General features: G+C 42.1%; 1 protein-coding gene across 2 annotated transcripts in view; it reads left to right on the forward strand.

Moving 5' to 3' along the window:
- Nucleotides 1–20037, forward strand: part of jbug (filamin-type immunoglobulin domains fbug) — a 258097-nt gene that overhangs the window by 78195 nt on the left and 159865 nt on the right. For both annotated transcript variants that reach the window (XM_071586389.1, XM_071586391.1), the window contains exons 3-4: nucleotides 16075–16199; nucleotides 18438–18568. In XM_071586389.1, the coding sequence (XP_071442490.1) occupies nucleotides 16075–16199; nucleotides 18438–18568 (256 nt within the window). The remainder of the gene's footprint in view (nucleotides 1–16074; nucleotides 16200–18437; nucleotides 18569–20037) is intronic.

Raw genomic sequence — 20037 nt, forward strand, 5'->3', positions numbered from 1 at the left:
TGCATTATTGTTATTTAGCGAATACAATGGTATTTTTATGTGGAATATCATAGACCGTTTTTATGGCACATGACATTTTTATCTTTTTTAAATAAGCAACCTGAGATATGAAGAAAGTTATTCTCCTTATTTTAGTGCATGGTATAGCTTTTATACCTGTGGCGTGATTTATTGCGTAAATCGATGGTAAATTGTTTTTATTTCGTTTACACGGCATAGATGCCACTGCAACGAAGTTTTATAGCCAGCCGTCAGTCTGTCGGCGCCTAATTCGTCGCTTCTCTTCACCTTCCTGTGTGTGGTGTGGAGACAGTCTCGTTTACATAACTAACTTCAAGTGATGTAGAAATTAAAAGAAAAAGTTTGACTTGGAACTGCGACTTGAAATTTAATCGTATGTTGCATTGCCATTCGCCACGACCTGTTGCTCTTTTTCATTTATCATTCCCTGTCTATATATTTTACTTTTGAAAATTACATTTTTATGCGATCTTTTGGCTCTATGATTTGAATTTACTGTAAATTAATCCAACATAGTTAATTATGAAACCATGATATTACTTCTTCGAATGTACCAAATCGTAGTTTTTAAAATGGTGAAATTAACCTACCGCATGAAGAATGAGAGGGTTTCATCGAGACATAACGATGCAAGGGCGCATCCCATACTTCAATCTGAACGTACTATATTTCAAGTTTGTCCGCCTTTCCGTTCCGTTATTTCTCTCTCGAATGTTTCCATCAAGACGCTTCATTTCATTCAGATGTCGCAATAATGTATAAAATTAAATCAATTGTATCGAAACATCGAAGTTATTATTTAATTTCGTTTTCGGTATAGGTTTCAACCAACCCGTTTTCCGTCCATTTTCAGTCGAGCGTCAGCGGTTTTGTAAATAATCAATGGTGGTATATCTTATGTTTGTCAACTCGCGTAATTATACTCGAGAAGTGAAGCGTAATATTCATCTACATCTACATAATACCCCGCACGCCGCCGTAAGGGCAAATGCCGGCGGTAGTTGGGTCACCACCCGTATAAGAGAATAAACCCACGTGCCAAACTAACAAATTCATACCAGTCTATACCCACGGAGGCGAATGCGATACTCACGCGAAAAACTCTCTGACTTACGCTCATGCAAATACATATGCTATCAACAAAAATGCACATGCATATACGAATGTGCCCTATTCCTACGCAACGTTTAACATTGTCCTGGTTTGTAATCGAATGTCTTTACTATTTCTATAATGCTTTGATTTCTTACTACTGCGATGATTCCTGATTGCCCGGGGAAAGAATGAATATTTGTACTGCGGTCACTACGGCTTGCACAACATCTGTTTGACGTATAAGTGTTGCTTTTTGAGAAAAGGAAAAATGAATCGTAAAATGAATGAAGTTCGTTTCTTTCGCGTGGAAGCCCTTCCATCATTTCGTGTTTTCGAGTTTTGGTGACGCCTTGCAGTTCAAAGCGTGGCCTTTCTCCGGCGCGGCGGCTCCCTCCCTCCTGCGGCGGAGGCCGGCAACTGGACCCCCCCCTCCTCCTCACCTGCCCGCAGAACCTCCTCGCCGTCCCTTCCAATCCACAGCATTCTCGAGCGAGGGAGCGGAGTAATGTGAGCGCAGTCGGCGATGTGGGTTGTTATCTCTCGCTCTCCGCGTTATTGGTTTTTAGAGCATTTATTTCTTACTAACGAAGAATGAAAAAATATAAAGTATGTATTTATCGTGAGCCTCCGAATGAAAGAAACAGTATAAATAATAAGCAATGCATAATGGAATGACAAAAAATACTCCCCGAAATGACACAAACACCGAGATATTTAATGAAGGATCTCAGGTTTTCCCGGCGTATGGTATCCAAGAAGTTCTCTCGGGTTTCCCACCGGGTCAGGTTGCAGTACACCGAAATTTCGAAGGCTGACTCTGCCATCGTCTTCAGGGTGAAGTTCAGAGCATAAAAAAGGCCTGGTATTTAGCGATATTTAGCGGAGCCCGAGATATTTAGCGGTGATTCAAGCAAGTGTCGTAATTTTTTCCCGAGAAATATTTATCAACTCGGAAATAAAACGCAAGTGGTAATTACTTTTGAAATTTTAGAGCCAATCTCAAAATAGTATGTCTCGTATGCTATTGAGTTTTTCAAAACGTTTTGGGAAGAATTGCATCAAAAGTGAAATTGGCAAATTGAAAGCACCATGGTGGTGTCATGAATGAGACTTGTTATAGTAAATAATACAGCGATATGGCATGGAATTAAGATGTACTCTTATAGCAGAGAGAGAGAGATAGCACCAATTGGGTATTGTGACGATTTAAACGAAGAATGCAGCGCCCGTTGTAAGGTGTTTGAGCGTGGGGTGATACTCCCGCTCTGTCGGCCACACTCACCCGGACAGCAATGCCTCTCCTTTCACATTACTCTCGCGGAGACATGCCCAATGTCCGTTTAAAAACTACAGCGACTCAACTTTGGGCGTTTTTATCTTGGTAATGATTCGTGGATTCGTGAAAGCACGGTTAAAATGTTGTTTTACTTTACATTACGCATAAGAAATGATAACGGTTTTCAAACAACTCGAGGTGCTGCTTAAGTATTAGATAAAAATAAAAGTCCTTTTTTTGTGCTCCACAGCTGGTGAAATTTAGGCGACGCACAACTGTTGAACTACTTAGAATATTAGTTTGCTTTTTACGTTGTTAATCTTAGCATAAACAGTATAGTTCTGTTTCAGTTTTATAAAATTAGTAGTTTCACATTAAACAATTAATAAAACTAAGGTTTCTTGAAAGCCGATGGGTTTGATTTTCCGGTTGATAAGCTTTCGCCTTGAGTGGGACGTTAACATTAGGAATGTATGAAAAAAAAATACATTTTAGAGCGGAAGTTTTTCTATGCTACAATTTTGATAATATTATAAATTCAAATGTTTTGAAAACTGAGGCGATGAGAAAGGCCTCGAAAAGTACGAGTAGCAGTATTGAAAAAGAATCCCGGAAATATTAACGCCTGAAATGTAACACCCGGAAGGTGGGTCTCCCAAAAAATAACTCCATTGTTCTCTATAGCTTCTGTATAAATGGTGTATCTAAAACTTAATTTTATCGGGGTTACAACTCAGTTTTAATATGCCATTTATTTTACAGTGTTTGAGTGACTAATCTTGGAAGCATCAAATCGCACAAATTTTCCCTGCTGTTGCAATTCAATCTTCAAACTAAATAGTTAAACTACAGTAATTTTTGCTTATGAGTTTAACGAGCAGCAGGGCGCAATTCCTAAATTGTTAGGAATCCAAAACTGGATCGTAGAAGTCAGTTAGCGGGGCTCATGCATCGTTTAAAGTGCTTACTTGAATCGAAGAAAAAGCCTCTGTGTGCCAGATCACCCATACCTCCTACAGTGTAACGCGTGACCTCGGGCCGCGAGAACCAATCTAACGGTCTGCGCTTGTTTGCAGATTCATTTGCTTTTGCATTCTTTTACGTGCTATTTTCCAGAGAACAGTATTTGCTTGGTGCAAACAGACAGCCACAGGGAAACGGATTTTGCTTGTTCCTCGTGTGGGATTGGTGTCATTGCCTTCGGCACCCCGTCGCAACTATCCACCGGTCGCTCAAAGCCAATCTCTCTTCTCATTTGTATCAAGGGGTAGCAAGAGAAACGTTTGATTTTTTGAAAGTATTAGAGCGTTTGTTGAGGTTAATATTTTACGTGAACAATCCTTGCGGATTAAAGATATAATGTAATTGGAAAAATGCGAATTCGAACTCTACAAAAAACTAAGGTCTGAATCTTATTGCAATCGTGTTATAGAAACCCCAACTATAATTTGCCACAGCGACGTCGTAAAGTTCAAATTGAAAATATTTTAAGTGCAATTATAAAGGAAAAAGCATGAAGAACCGACAAGCAAGAGCAAGCATTCCCACACATTGGAGATGTTAAATTTTACTAGAACACTCGCCATGGATGCATTACATTAGTAGACCCATATTTGAACTCAAATCTTCGCAGCGAATGAATGGTTGTGTGTGTATCTTCGATAAAAAGCTTCTATGGCAATAACGAGTAACAGACTGGCATCCAGTCATTGATTGCCTCACGGCAAAGTGTTCTGTCTCTCTCTGTAAGCGCTTAATTTTGCAACATCTCGATGCATCTCCGCCTGTAATGGATTCCCAAAATTTTGGAACATATACAACGGAAAGCAAATTCAACTTTTTTAGTAAAGGCTTATTACCATGACATTAGAGCCATAGGCGTTTTAAGGCAAAGAGTTCGCATCGGAATGGGATGCTCTAAAACACAGGAAACGACGAAGAATGGATCCGGAAATAACGCTCCAATAACGGAATCCGGCTTTCAGTTTGGGTGACGTTATGAAAGAAATATCGGCGTAGCCAGGGCTCCTTTTTCGCTCTCGGCGCGAAATCACTTCAATCCAGGCGAGCGCGCCGTCGCATATGGGGTAAAGGCCCTTGTTTGTTTCTCAGCTGCCGTGCGAGTGTCGAGCCGGCCGACCCTCGGAGAGTGATTCGGGGGGCGCTTGCGTGTGTGGAGCTGGCTGGGTTCTTCCGCCCGGGGCGGGCGACCTCGGCGGTGGGCGACGGGCGTGACCGATTGCGGGCGGGGGAGTTAAGCCTACGCCGAGAGTTCCGTTTGCGAACAATCATCGTCTTTAACGTAAAGAGGCGGGATAATTACTGCTCCCCTTCCAACGTAGCTATTGCCGTGGAGCACGACCGCAATTGAAAATGTGGACGGAAAAATTAATGCTGTGGTTTAATGGTGTCCTTGACTTATCTTGATTGTCTCGTGTTCACTGCAATCTTCTGAAGGATTTTTTCTGCCATCCATTTAAATTGGAAATAAAACTGGTTCGTTGGCGGGCGCGTGTTGCGACCAAGTGGTTAAATTTCAAAGTATATGCTGAAGACTGACTGACTGTGATCCCCCCTGGCTACATAGTTGAATTCATTCGCGTATGGTTTAATACGTATCATATCATTCAGTTGATACCGCTTCTTTTGGTGCATATACTCCCCCACCACTTGCTGCCCTAATCTCATCCATAATACTCGTCCCTTTTTCTGGGAGTGAATGATCTTCAATTTTCATTTGAAACCTTTTCTCTCCAAGCTTGCCAAGCCATGGGTCCCAGACCGTAGTTCTGGTCGGGAAAGAGATTCAAAGGGTCGCGAGGAATTGAGAAATATTCGCTTGGTATTGTAGTCACGGCAATGGTGCCCATGTAAATGGTAAGATCGGTTCGCGACCACAGTTTAATACATATAATCTCATGACTTGCGATTAAATACATAAAATTTTGAACAATCTGGAGAGGTCATTTAATCAAATCATTCCCATAGAGTGGCCACTATTGTGCTCGTTACATTAGCGTGTTCGTCTTTTTCCTATGCGGAAACAACTTTTTTCAAACTCAGCGGCAGTGAAGCAAAAGAAGAGTAACCGAAATAGAGGCTCATCCACTTTTCAGCCACCCCAGCGGATATGGCGATGGAGTGCCACTCCCGCAGCGCCACTGTTCCTCGTAAGAGGCGGCAAAAAATGCCGGGGAGAAAATTCCGAAAACAAAGCCCCTGTACAGATAGGATAGGGTGCGAGCAGTCTGTGGATCTTCAGCTTGTGAGTGGCCATGCCAGTAATTCACGGTCTACCCAGGTGTTTGCCGTGCTTGGTGACGCGTAAGGGGGAGAAGGGGGGTGGGTGAGATACCTGGCACCCAGCCGGGTGCTCGACATGAACCCGGGAACAGCATCATCCCACTTTGGCTCTAGATTCTGCGTAACCAGGCAATCGGGAGCTAGGTCAATCCCGGTCAATCGGCTCCCGTATGGTCTCTACTTTGCTGCGGCGAGTTCTGTGTAGGGCGGGATGAGTAAGGCGTGAAGGTTTGGAGGGTCAACGCAATGGATATCTAACCTTCCAGTGCTCCTAGTGTCACATCTCTTGGGCAGTCCGGGCGACCACACCGGTTTGCGGCGTGGCGTATCGAATGTATGACTCCGTGGCGGGTGGGGAGCTCAGGAGAGAAATCCTACTGAAGAACGCATTCCCCCCCCCCCCTAAAATGTTTCCCGCTCTGATAAGGATAATTGTAATAAACGCCACTTGTTGCTGAGGTGCCAGAGGGAAGGTGAGAAACTGGTTTCTCCCTTCCTCATTCACAAGGTATTGTCTGTTGCTGATCCCGGAGCATTAAAGTATGCCAGGAAATTGCGTGATGGTATACGTCTCATTGAAACGGCTCACGGCATATAGAGTGAACAACTGCTTCGGCTTAGCTCCATGGAATTGATATGCCCATAGAGGGGAATCGAACCTTGAACACCTGTCGGAAAGTCTGAAGTCATTGCGACTGATTCAATGTGTAAGCCGAGGGAATAAGACTCTTGCGGACTCGTTATTGGGCGAAACGGTGGGGGCAATAATCCACACTAACTCCGGAACCTTGACATTCACCCTCGAGGAACACTCTCCGGTTAGGTTCTCGGTGATTTGGAAGCAATGCCAGTCCTTCCTCTCGTCCCCGCTCCCATGCTTCGTTTGCAATGCCAGCCAGCGCTCCGGCCAAATCGCAACCGACTGTGAGGGCAAGGCCCGCACTCTGGACAGAAGAAGCGTGAGAATGGAAGGTGCATAACCGAATAATCTGACGTTAATTGGGGGGGGGGGAGACACCGTGTTTACTCTCGGAGTTACTCAAAGGTAGGGGATGAACGGAAGGTGATGGAGTTGAATACGGTCGACGATATCAACTACTTTGAAGCAAGGAAGAATTACCGGAACCATTAGCCCCAAACTTCTACGTTCTTTTCTTCAGTCACGTCTCTTCACATCCAAAAGTGTACGTTTTCAGCTCAGAGAGGTAGAGAGAGCATTATTACTACATGAAATATGCAGACATGGCAAGTGAAAACAGCCTAAGCAGAAAATATTGCTATCTCGAAGGAAGCCAACTACCAGGGTCTTACCTATAACCAACCAAAAACCCCTAGGGTATAACCAACAGGCCAGAAATGTTCACATCACCCAGATCCCTCCGGAAAAGGAAAATACCATACCCTGAGCCTGAGTCAAATGGAAGAAGACGAAAGTCTTTCTGGGACCGAAATCTTCTTCGCGAGGAATAATGGGGAGACAATGCGGACATGGAGGCAATCAAACGGAAATAAAGACTACACTGACGAAACCTGTTCAAGTTCTTGACATTTTCATCATCAATTTTTATGGCCATTTTATTGAAATGGAGCTGCAATTGATTTTAGGGGCACAAGGAGGAGGTGGTCGTTTTAATCCCCATCGCATCTGTCTACAAAAACCCATTTTGAGTTAACAGGTAAGGGCACGTTAAATCGCTGTAAGGTTATTAGATATGGCGGCAATAGTGGAAAACGGGCCCAGGACTGTTGCCATTCGGGAGCCCATGAACACCTCACAAGTGCACATCGATACCCAATTTCTAGTGTGAGCAGTGACTGCTCATCTGCATGAGAGGGTCACTCTTTGTAACGTGTACCTTCGGAGGCAGCTCCGGTTTCTCAACACAACTTGAAAGCAGTCGCCCGTCAACCGCCCAAACCCTCCCTGCGTCTTACTGGGTGCTTTCAATGCCTGGGATTTTCGAGGGGGGAGTTCTAGGGCCCATTTTGTGACAGGAGAGGACGAATTTGAAAAAAATCGAAATGGATGTTCTTATAATATGGTGTGGAAGTTATCCTCAGCCCTCCGTAAATTTAGGCAACGTTCAATGAGTCTATTACATTCCTGGGTTTGATATTCGACCAACGATTAACATGGCGGCAGAGCTTTGAGAGACATGTGTGTGAAAATATTTCATTTACAACGCCATCTCAGCCATGTTGCACGGACCGCTAACAAGTTGCATGACGTTAACATTGAATATACCATTTTTTCGGTCTTCAAATTAATTATTACAGTCTTCGGGGGGACACTCGCATTTGAGGCCATTGAGTTCAATATTCAATACGGGAGGACGATCGGCAACAGGGCAACGGGGTTGCGATTGGCAACCCGGTCCTGAGTTAATATTTGGGATCCAGTGAGCTACCTGTGGACATCCGAAGAAATGTCCTTTGGTTTCATTGCGCAGCCTGTGTTTTATCTGTGATCCGAGTTTTAATTCTGTTAATAAACCTCGGCTTTCAGAATTGTTTCGTAGGTGCCGAAGGCCCACGAAGCCACTCGGAATTCGTTTTATTTATTCCATGTTGAAAGCTGGTTTTGCTTTGCCGAAAATTAAAGCCGAAGGGCAGTTCACGTGTCCGCCATTTCCCGTCTGGACTGCCGCTTTCATTTGTCGCGCTGCACACAAGTGTTCTCCATTGCAGCGGAGGACCAACAAAGGTATTATGCGTTGCTGAACCTGCACCATATTATTGCAGCAGTGCGTTTATCTGTTTTGTAGCATTTTCACGTCTGGGCACTTAGCGATGGAAATCGCCCTTTGCAAAACTCACGGTAATGCCATATGCTTTCTCATCTGCACGAATTTGTGCGGTGCATTACAATCCATTTCTAAATATTTCTTCTTTAACCCAGAGGATCGTCAACTCTCCTACATTCGTAGAATTGGAAGATCGAAATGTTAAAAATTTATTCCCGTTGGCTCCAGGGTATGCTGAAATAGCTGTAATGGCTGATATAGTGGCAAAAAAGCACCAAATTAGTGGCATTTGCATTTACAATCCGTAGCGGCACAGGATTTAAGATTGGAGCTACATAGTATATCGGTTGCCGATTGGCGCGCAGCATAGCGTGCATTAAACGGCAATAGACATCGGGCTGTAAAACCCGAAGTCTCGCCTTGGACGTCTTCCATCAAAAGATGCCGGCGAGAGGTCATCGCCATACGCCTTAGGATGGGGCACTATGATCTCACCCGTGCGTCTCTTTTCACGGAAGAGAAAGTCGAACCGTGGCACGATGCCTGCGATTCCCTTTTGACTGTTCACCACCTTCCAACGATGCACAAAAAGTATGAGGCAGAGCGCAAATATTAAGTATCAGAAGAGTCCCTAATACCCTTGGTGATAACCCTTAAGCCATATCTTGTGTAATTTGATTTTGAAGGAAACCTTCGTACCTATTCAGGTTCCTTTTAAGACTTTTTACTCTATTATTAGTTGAAAACTAATAATGTACATGATTCATGATCAAAAAAATACCATATTTCACACGTTCCATTTTCCTTTCCTTTTCTTCTCTGGGGTGAGGCGGTAAAAGAGACTCCATAGTCTCAATCCCGTCCCAAAATAAAGGCGACGACTATCCATCTCTCAGCAAGGCGCAAGTGGTCTAAGTAGTCGAGTCACCTAAACAAAGCTATATTTGCACTATTACTTCCCGCATTTCAGCTGTGTTTTATACCGTTCACATTGACCTCTGTCAGCCACACACTCCCTTCTTCCTCCCTTTCAAAGTGGGATTTTTTGTCTTTTGGAGTAGAGATTATTAGTTGCACTAATTTCCATATTTTCAATATATATGCATACTTTATCACTTATAAAATATATTTTTTTACAATAATAGGACGTGAAGAATAAAATAGCAATATCATCAAGATAGACAAATTGTTGAAAAAAGTGACTCCACAGGTGGCCAGTTTGAGGGCCTTGTCCAGTTGGTAAGGCGTTGAAAAGGTTGGAGACAAGTTGCCCACATGTTCAAGCCGACGCAAAAGCTTTTATGGGATTTCGAGAATCGTCCCCGTTTGGAACGGACAAGAGGGTCAGGATATTCCTAGAGCATTGCATTAATGGTTTTACTCATACTATGAAAAATAGAGAACAATGCCCGAGGTGTGCAATAGTTTTTTAATCTAATTGAGAGAGATAATGAAAGCGTCAAAGATCGAGAGATTCTTGGAGACGAAGCATGCCCATGTGATGTGCTAGGGTGAGCCTCGTTGAAATAAACGCTTACGCATTAGAAATTCAGAGTAATTTTATGGGCAGGTATGCAACAGCTTCCGAAAACGTTTTTAGTGTAGCATTAGAAGTTTCAAATCAGTTCGGGCAAACGGAAAAAAATTGCATAGTACACATATTGGTGAAACTCTCCCTTTGCTAGCTGCTACAAAAATGCCTTCCATCATTCCTGGTGAAAAACATAGCGGTTTAAGAGGCGTTCCTTTATCCAACAGTACTACTTCCCGTGTAATTGAACGGGTTCGAAGGCCCCAATTTTCCCATATTTTGTGATTGATTTGGACGAGTCAACTGATCTAGAAAAACCTGCTCAACTTCTTGATTATGAGAGATATTTTAAGAGAGATTTTAATCTGAGAGTTTTAGCGAATAACGACTGCTGAGGAAATTTTCAAAATTCATATTAAGTTTTTTCAAACAAGCCTAATTTTATGGACACATTGCAGAGCGATTTGTGCAGATAGTACAAAGGTTAATGAAAACATCGGATTAAATAATGAAGTGAAAGAGATTGCACCATACAAAACTTCTTAGCACAACATTACGCATGAAGAATCCTCAGGTGGAAAGTACCTAGATACAACCTGAAATTAAGTACTGTGTGATGCTGTCAAGAGATGAATGTAATTACAGCAAAAGATTTAAATTGTTTGCGATGCTGTACCCTGAAATGGGACAGGTTTACCTGTATAAAGAGCTTCCTCGTCAAGTAATGAACGTAGATGTTTGCCACGTGGAAAAATGCTTCAACGATTGCTTGAACTGAAAGATGAAGTTAAGGATTTTCTTCAGAATAACAATAGCAAGCTACTTCAATATTTCCTAGACAAACAATGACAGGCGACTCTTTGTTGTGTGTATCTTGCGGATACTATCGAAAAATTGAATGAACTATAATGGGTTTTTGGAGTCAATACACGCACGACCATGTTTATTCTCAGCGACCATGTTGGATCTTAAAAAAGAAAATGCCCCCATCGAAAAATGAGATTACGCGAGGATGTTTAGGAATGTATTCATGTAAATCCGATTTCATGTCCCTAAAATGCTGTAATTCACCTGACAAGCCCGAGAAAATTTGAATGTAAAAATTGAAAAATTTCAAGAAGAATTGGGTTGGAACCGAAACCCTTTGTCTTTTAGTTAGAATTTTTTGGAGAACAATTGAATGAGCTATTCGGTCATGGAAATATATACAAAATATTTAAAATGATGGCTATAGAATAGTTTAGAATTTCCATTTCAAGCGAGTATCCTGTTATTTCAAAGAAATCTCTAATAGCCATTCTTTCCTTTGGTTTAACATCCACCTACTCTAGTTTTTATGAGTCTTTTCAAAACATCCTTACTCAACTTCCCCGTCATCAACTCCCTCCTCCTTGTGAAAGCCTCTTTGCCTAACGCAATTCTTCTCCGTACGTCCCTACTACTTTGACCGTGTTAGTCCAAAACACTACCGAGATACGTAAACTGTTCCACCTGATCCAGTTTTTGCCCTCTTTTTTTAATGTTTATATTAGCCTTTTTCTTTCTAGAAAATCGCATAACCTTTGTTATATTAATATTGATTCTCATCCCATACCTATCGCACTGAATTTCCAATTCACTAAGCAATGCTTGCAGCCCCTTGGCTGACTGACAAACTAAAGCTTGGTCATCAGCAAACCTAAATGATTTTACGAATTCCCCGCCCACTCTCATTCCTACCTCCAGTTCTTCCCATGCCTCTTTAATCATTTCCTCTGCATACAGGTTGAACAGCGACGGTGATAATGGGCAACCCTGCCTTACACCTCTTCCTAACACTGCCCAACCGGACTCCCCGTTCCCCACTCGCACCTGAGCAGTCTGAGACATGTACAGGTTGCGGATTAGCCTCCTTTCCCTCCAATATATTCCTATTTTCTGCAATATACTCATTAGTTGTTCCCAATTCACTCTATTAAACGCTTTTTCGAAATCTACGAAACAGGCAAATACCTCCTGGTTGTGTTCTATATTCCTCTCGATTAATAATCTCATTACTGCAATGGCATCACGCGTACCTCTCCCCTTCCTAAACCCAAAATGATCATCCCCAAACTAATCATTTTCCCTACTCTCTATCCTTTTGTTTATGGTCCTGAGAACAACTTTAGCTGCGTGGGATATTAAACTTATTGCCCTGTAGTCCTCACATGATGTAGCCTTTATCCTTTTCGGAATAGGAACTAAAACTGATCTCACAAAGTCTTCCGGCCAGATTCCCTCCTCATAGATACTACGAATCAACCAATATAGCCTCTTCTTCCCACATTTGTCTAAATATTTCAGCAGTTCCGCAGGAATTTTATCCACCCCACGGCCTTATTTAGCTTCATTTCTCTTAATGCCCTTTCTATCTCGTGGTGGAGTATGCCTGGACCTAAGCTATCTTCCTCTACGTCATGCTCCCTTTCTATGTCTAACTTTGTTGTTCTAAGTTCTTTACTATTCAGTTCTTCTATATATCCCTTCCATCTCTCTTGGATCTTCCTGCGTCAACTATTACTTACCCGCCTTATCTCTAACTGCTATCGTTGATCTCCCTTTCTTACTTCCCGATAAAGATTTAACTTTGCTGTACAGTGCACCAATTTCACCCTTCCTCTGCAAACTTTCCATATCCTCACACTGCGTCTTCTACCTTGCTTCACTTGCCCTATTTCTTGCCCGCTTAAATTTATTGTTTATCTCTTTGTACTTCATTTTGCCTAACTCTGTATTTATATTCTTCCATTTTCTCCTATCATCCATCTTTGTAATCATCTCATCCGTGATCCATTGTTTCCTAGTCCTTTTAGCGTTAACGGTTCCAATAGTGTCTTTAGCAGCTTCCGATTACCCTTTCTTGATACTTTCCCATTTTTCTTCGATAGTACTTAGCGCTTTACCATCCTCCATGATTTCCTCTACCGCCTGTTTGTACTCCTTCCTTTTCAAACCATTTAATTCTTCTACATTCCATTTTCTAACCCGCCGCCCCTGCCTTATCTTTTCGAAACGAACGCTACATTTCATAACAACTAACTTGTGATCAGAGTCCACATCCACTCCCGGGAATCTGTGCGAATTTATCACACTCTTCCTAACCCAAGGTCTAACCAGAATATAATCTAGCAAGGACTTTTCTGAGTCACCTGGCGTTTTCCATGTATACTTGCATCTTTTGTGGTGTCTAAACCAATTGTTGGTGATGACTAACCCCTGTCTCCTGCAGAACTCAACTGCTTTCTCCCCGCGGTCATTCCTCGTGCCTAAACCGTAGTCCCCCACCTCGTCACCAAGTCTTCCTTCGCCTACCGTCGCATTCCAATTCCCCATCACTATCAAATGTTTCCCGGCGGGAACACACGCGATTATGTCCTCTAATTGATCGTATATACTATCAACCTCTTCCTCTGTATGGCTGCTCGGTTGCATGTATACCTGAATAATAACCAATTTCGTCGGTTCTGCTTTAATCTCTACTAGCAATATTCCATCCTTTACCTGTTCTATGTAAACAACGCATCTTCCTACCTATTTATTTAATACTATAGCAACCCCTCGTTGGCTCTCGTGCCGGCCGCTGCATATTATTCTATACTTATCACTCCAGTAATCCCCGCTATCCTCCCATCTCACCTCGCATAGACCTAAAATATCTATTTTTACCCTTTCCATCCCTCGCTTAATATTTTCCAATTTCCCTGTCCTCATCATTGTCATTACATTCCACGTTCCTATTCTAACTGATTTGGTCTTCTTCTTCTGCGTCTTCTGTCCTGCTGCTGCCGGTTTTCCCTTGCAAGGGTTTCTTGGGTTGATGACCGCGGAAGCCTTGCCTCCCCCGCTGCCAGGCACGACACGCGGTTGATTTGGCTGAGCCCCGTAGTTTCCAGGACTCAAAATCTCTTTAGTGACCATCATATTTATCTTGGGAATGATAATTGAGGTGGTTTCCCGTTGCCTTCCTCAATAGTGTTTTTAACGTGACACCATCACTTACTGGCCGCCCCACTGGGGTCAGACGCCATGCAGCCGCCTCACTGAGGAACAGACGCTGCGTGGACTACCTTTCGTCTGGCTCCTAACCTTCGACCTATCTGGCATGGGGACCCTACCAGGAGCAATTATTATTACTCCCGCCAGCACAGCTCTAGGGGTCATCGGAACGCGCAAGCCCTTCCACCACGTCAAGGTTGTAGCCCATGGGGGGGGCCTCCCCTAATATATATATATATATCTATCTCGTATATATCCTCCCTCCATCGCTTTCTTTCTGTTTTCCCTATTTTTCTATCTTCTTAAGATTCCCTCTTTCCTCTCTCAAGTCCCTCTTCTATGTCGATCAGTCCTCTTCTGCTTTGTCTTTTTTGCTACCACTCTCGATTTCGCTGCACAGGTTTTCGCGAGATTGCGATTGCCTTCTCTCTCTCTCCCACCGCCGAGCACGACACACGAACCCCAACCGGCCGAATCTCGTGGTTCCCGGGACTCGTACTCTGATATATATCCACCAAAGTAGCATGGAACGGTTGATGGAGGCGATTTCCCGTTGCCTTCTCAATAGTGTTTTTAAAGTGACATCATCACGCAATGGCCACCCTCCTGGGGTGGCCATTGCGTGATGATGCAGCCGTCTCACTGAAGAACAGAAGTTGCGCGGACTCCCTTTCTTCTACCTTTGCTACCCTGCTTCTTTCTTTAACCTTCGACCTATCTGGCATGGGTGACTCTGCCAGGAACAAATACCATTGCTACCGCCAGCACAGCTTCAGGAGTCATCGGAGCTCAAAAGCCCTTCCACCACGTCAAGGCGTAGCCCATGGGGATGGCTTGGAGATAATATGTTGCAAACATATTTGTCAATGACAGCTGAAAAGAATGACTGCCCCCACTGACTAGGGCAAAGATTTCAGAGACTCTGCAGCAACTGTTAGGAAAAAATTGACTCATCCATTCAAAGCTTACACTACAGTTTTAAACGGTAGCTCTAATTTCACGATTTTTTTTCTACTCTCTTCGTTTGCGCTGAACTCCGTTGGGCGGAAAATAAAACTTAAAACAAAAATAATGTAAATTAGTGAAATACGTAAATATGTCGGAAATTGATATTACTGATTAATACTGAAAAGCATTTTAATTTTTTCTTTGTGAAATAGACAAATATTATCCCATTAAAAAATACAAATCATTTCAAATTATACGATGTGAGACCATAAAAAAATGAATGAAGTCAAAGATGTGGAGCTATAAAAGTTCAAACATTTGAAAATTTACTATCGTAATGGTTAAACAATGGACTGTTTCAAAACTTTAAGGAACCATTATTAGATTTTTCGTTACGTTTTTATTGAAAAAATGTACAACTACTCTTTTTACGCCGGTTCTACCCTCAGAATCATTATGGCAACGAACAAGCTGTCACTGCCAAAAAATCATTAGAAAAGTAGTTTTTTCCAAAATGGAAAAGCAATCCTCCAAAAATTGCTGAATATGCAATTTACATGAAATTTATGAGACAATGAGTTTACGTGGGATTTAAGGCATGAGGGTTATGAGATAATATTTGAAAAGTGGGGTAAATTAAAGTTTTGGCCTTTGAAATGTACTCATTTAAAATTTTAACATTCAGATTACTTTATTTAGCTGTTATGCTGTTCTGTGATACGAGGTAATAAAAATCTGTTTTTTGAAACCTTCATTTTGAAAAATAGCCGTTAATCGGTTATCTTTTTATTTTTAAAATATGCTCCATCTATGCCTTTTTTTAACTTAGTTGGAGATGGTTTTTAAAAAATTAGCATATTTTATGCAATGTATTGTAATGTAATTTCATTCACCAAATTGAGTGAAATTGAATGAAATGTTTAACTGGATAACTAAACCTCAGTTGTCAATGAATGCCCCATCCCTCGGTGGAGGGAAGCCAGCCCACGAGGGAATGTAACCCATGACCTCTGGTGAGCACGCTAACATTCCCTCACCACCAGAGCCCATCATTGCTTGATGGTTTGCTTGTTCTTGTGATGATGGCGTCTCCATGGTAAGGCTGTATCACCCTTAACGACTTGGTCCTCTCATTCCAGGTAATATTGACATCGTTAATGGAAACCTTAAGCTCATTCTGGGTCTTATTTGGTCGCTCATCGTCCGCTACCAAATCGGAAGGTCGAAATTCCCGCCCAAGAAGCTCATGTTGGCATGGCTGCAGGTGAGTGATCCTATCTCTCTTGGATTGATGCTTATTCAGAATCACTTCAGTATACCCATATTGAGTGACAGGCTGCCCTGTCGTCACTTATGATCAATTGCGGGGATTGGGATTGCGTGGTAGCTAAACTGCTGTCTTCCCAGTAAGAGGGCCCGGGTTTGAACCCTGGAGCTGGCAGATTTTTTTCAGTGGTATCCTGATCGCTACTTAAGGTATTTTGTGTAGAGCACTATTAGTGAGTATGCCATCTTTCAGATTGGACGTTTAACTCTGGACCCCCTGGCAAATTTCGTTAAGAATAGGCTAAATGCCAGTGCCAGGTTTCTCTCCGCCCTTCCTCCTTTCCCGTCCAACCCTAATGACACCAAAGACCTACGCTGTCGGTTGCCTTCCCTTAATCTATGAGCAATCTAAGGCTATGATAATTTGAATTCATTTCCATAGATATTCAATAAAACAAAAAAGAGCCAATGAAAAATGAAAATCTTTGAGTGGCTACTTTTCAGATATTAACATTGTTATATTATTTCTGCCCTAGTAAGTATATGTCTTGGGCTTTCAATATTTCTCACCCATCTCTTTCAATGGCTATCTTCCCATGATGTAGATCACCTGCTTTGTCTGCATGTTGGCAGATATCAACATGTAATATGCCAAATTTCCTACAGCGGTTCATTTTTAGTTTTCTAAGTTTTCTTTTAATTTCTAGAAATACCTTTGATGGGTCACAGTGTGCAAAAAAGAAAAGGACTGCAACTGCTTGACTAGCTTAAGGCATGAAATTTGAATTACCAATGGTTTGGCTTGCCACTGCATGCATGAGAGTTGCATTTGTTTTCCTTCATTGGTGGCCTGTGATTGGGACACAGGTCAAGGAATTGAGTAGGCTGTGTGATGTTTATGTAAATTTTCCTCTGTTCATTCAATTTATATGAAAGAACAATAAAAAAACAAATAGATTTCTATTTTCCACGACTGGTTTTGCTCTTGTGGAATCATCAGGTATGTGCAATGCAGTCGAGAAGGAAACATTGAGCCTATTCCTTGACTTGAGGAGGAAGAGGTTCCCTTTTCCAATCAAAAAAGAGGAATCCCTTTAGCAGGGCGGGAGAAGAGGAAAAAGGGTGCCAACACAACACCCGGCAATTGAGTATTTTGTCATCTAGTTTACACCTGAAATGAAGTGCACTTAATACATATTGAACACCATCGTAAAAATTCTTGTAGAAACATTTTCATGAGCACATAGTGTGTTTATCATTGCCTCATTTGAAGAAAGATGTATCTAGTTGTGCCACAGTAAACAAATTTAGATGAAACTTCAAGGCAACTTCCTTCGTACAAGGTGAAAGCCCATTAGATTCCCAATGGCCACCAGTGCAGAAGTGAACTCAGTGGCCATGACTCAGCACCTCAGGGTAAAATGGAATAGAAGAATAAATAAGTATGAAATAAAAGACAATGAAAATGAGTGCTCTTCATGAAATAGGTTTTACATTATAATAGATTAAATCATGAAATGTTATGAAATAAGAGGTAGTAAATCCAAGGATTGGAAAATGCATCAGCAGGCACTTACCAATTTGGATAATATATATGTCCCCTTCCCTCAATCCCCTCATTCCTTCCCATAGTTCCTCACACTATTGTCTTCCAAAGGATTACTTCTCTAATTCAACCTTGACCGTTCTCTGTGATGCCTAGCCTTTACCCTTCCTTAAATGTAGCCTCCAGTAAACTACCCTGCCTTGGGGTACATCAGAAGAGTCCCCATCTCCCTCCTGCGAGTGTCCTCCTTGGGGCCTCTCTTTTCATGCACTCTCCCAATAATAATAATTTTACTATCATTGAGTAGGCATACAATAGACTTTGTCAAACAGAACACGGCCGACATTGATACATATCTGCACATCAGACATATGACATATCAGAAATCATATTCGTTTTTCTTGTGCTGGCGGTGATGGTCAGTGAGTGAATAGAAAATTCACTCACTGACCATCACAGCCAGCAAATCGAATATTAGTTTGCCACCATGTTTGCAGCACGTGACGTGGGTGTGTTTTCACAGGTGGTTGTTTAGTATCCTGTGCCATAAGCAGTTCCCTATAAATTATGGTACCGAGAAAATCAGGGTCCAATGGATGTCTTCGTCAAAGTAATGGTACATAGTTGAATTAGGGTGCCTCTCAAACCCTTTTGTTCCCAAGAATCTACCTGTATCTCATCTTTCCCCAGGCTGTCATCCCCGAGCGAAGGGTGAGCAACTTCACGACTGATTGGAACAGCGGCGTGCTGCTCTCTGCTCTCCTTGACTACTGCCGCCCTGGCCTCTTCTCCCACTGGAGGGAGATTGACTCCAGGGACAGGTGAGTGGCCTGCCTTTCCTTCCAGTCACCCTGCTGCACTTCCAAGAGTGGCGGTTGCTGCAGCAGCCAGCCAAGGAAGAAACCCATCGGCACAGAGGCGGATGCGTCCCCTCCCTCTTGGTTTGGGGATACCCTGCCTGTGGCATTTAAGATCCCTCTAGTTGGGTGCATACACATATTTAATGTATTCCATCATTTGAATCAGTGCTGTGGTGGGGATAGAAATTGCCATGCTCTCATGTACAGGCTACGTGGTAATATAATCTTCAATGAAACTTTCAACTGGAAGAAAAATGCTGAAAATTAGAAGCAAAATAGTTGATCAAGTTAGGCAGAAAGATAAAATCCTCCTGGGAAAGACACCTGCTGCAAATTTTAATGTGAAAATGGCAAATTTAGTCATGGCATGGGGCTAACGGAAGCCATTGTACAATTGAAAAGTTTTACTGTTTTTCAATTTATAGCTCTCACTTATTGTTTATCTACAATACTGTGTCCAAAACAATATTTTCTAATTATTTATCAAAGTTAACTATTTCTCACACTGAGATTACTCTACCATCATTAATGCTGTTTTACTAGTAGAAGACTGCCAACCTCCTATAAGTAAATGTCGTAACCTATAAGGGTATGGATTAGTCATTCAAAATAGTTTATCTTTGAGAATATTTTATTCCTCCATCAACCATGAATGCTATTTTTGCTAATTGTCTTTTATTCCACACCCCCCTCTGGGATTACATATTAGATGCTTTTCCCTTTGCTCTTGGAGAAAGAACATGACCTTTGAGACAGGGTGGGAAGTACACTTGGTTGCTTGGTATCCTGTGGAATTAATTCCCAGATAACCCCACACTCTTGTATTTTTTCTCCTCATATCACTGGAGATATAAATGACATGCAGTTCAGAAGCAGATACAGGCCTCACCAGCACCTTTTTATCACTTCCCAAAGAAATGGAGCTTCAACTGGATATCCTGTCGGTAGTTAGCCAATGACTTGCTTCCAATGAATTGCCAAACCCCTGAGTACAAAAGTTGTGGTACGGGCTGCTAGTTGCCATTTCACATCACCTCCTCTGGCCATCTGGAGAAATGATTCCCACACACTTTTTCAATCCCTTATCCAACTCAAGTTAAGACCTTACCTGCATTTCATCAATGCAGAGAATATACTGCTTAACAAGACAGTTCTCTTAGGAAATTTTGGTACCTTAATGGTGTAAAGAAAAGCAATTCCAAATAAAGACATTAACCTCAAATACCTGTGGCCCCTCTCATCATCAGTGCCTTTTCATTAGTCTTCTCAGGCCATTGGTGTGGGTTGGAGGTCCCCTTAGTCGTTAATTGTTGTAGCTGGTGCAAATTCCTCTGTCTTCCTTTTTAATCAGAGCACCTGTTATAAATGCAAAAAAATACCATTAGATTGATTTAATGAGAAAACATTTGGAGGAAATAGACACTGCTTCT

This window comes from Hetaerina americana, unplaced genomic scaffold (assembly GCF_022747635.1).
Source record: "Hetaerina americana unplaced genomic scaffold, ioHetAmer1.1.p SCAF_22, whole genome shotgun sequence".
NCBI classification, from domain to species: domain Eukaryota; kingdom Metazoa; phylum Arthropoda; class Insecta; order Odonata; family Calopterygidae; genus Hetaerina; species Hetaerina americana.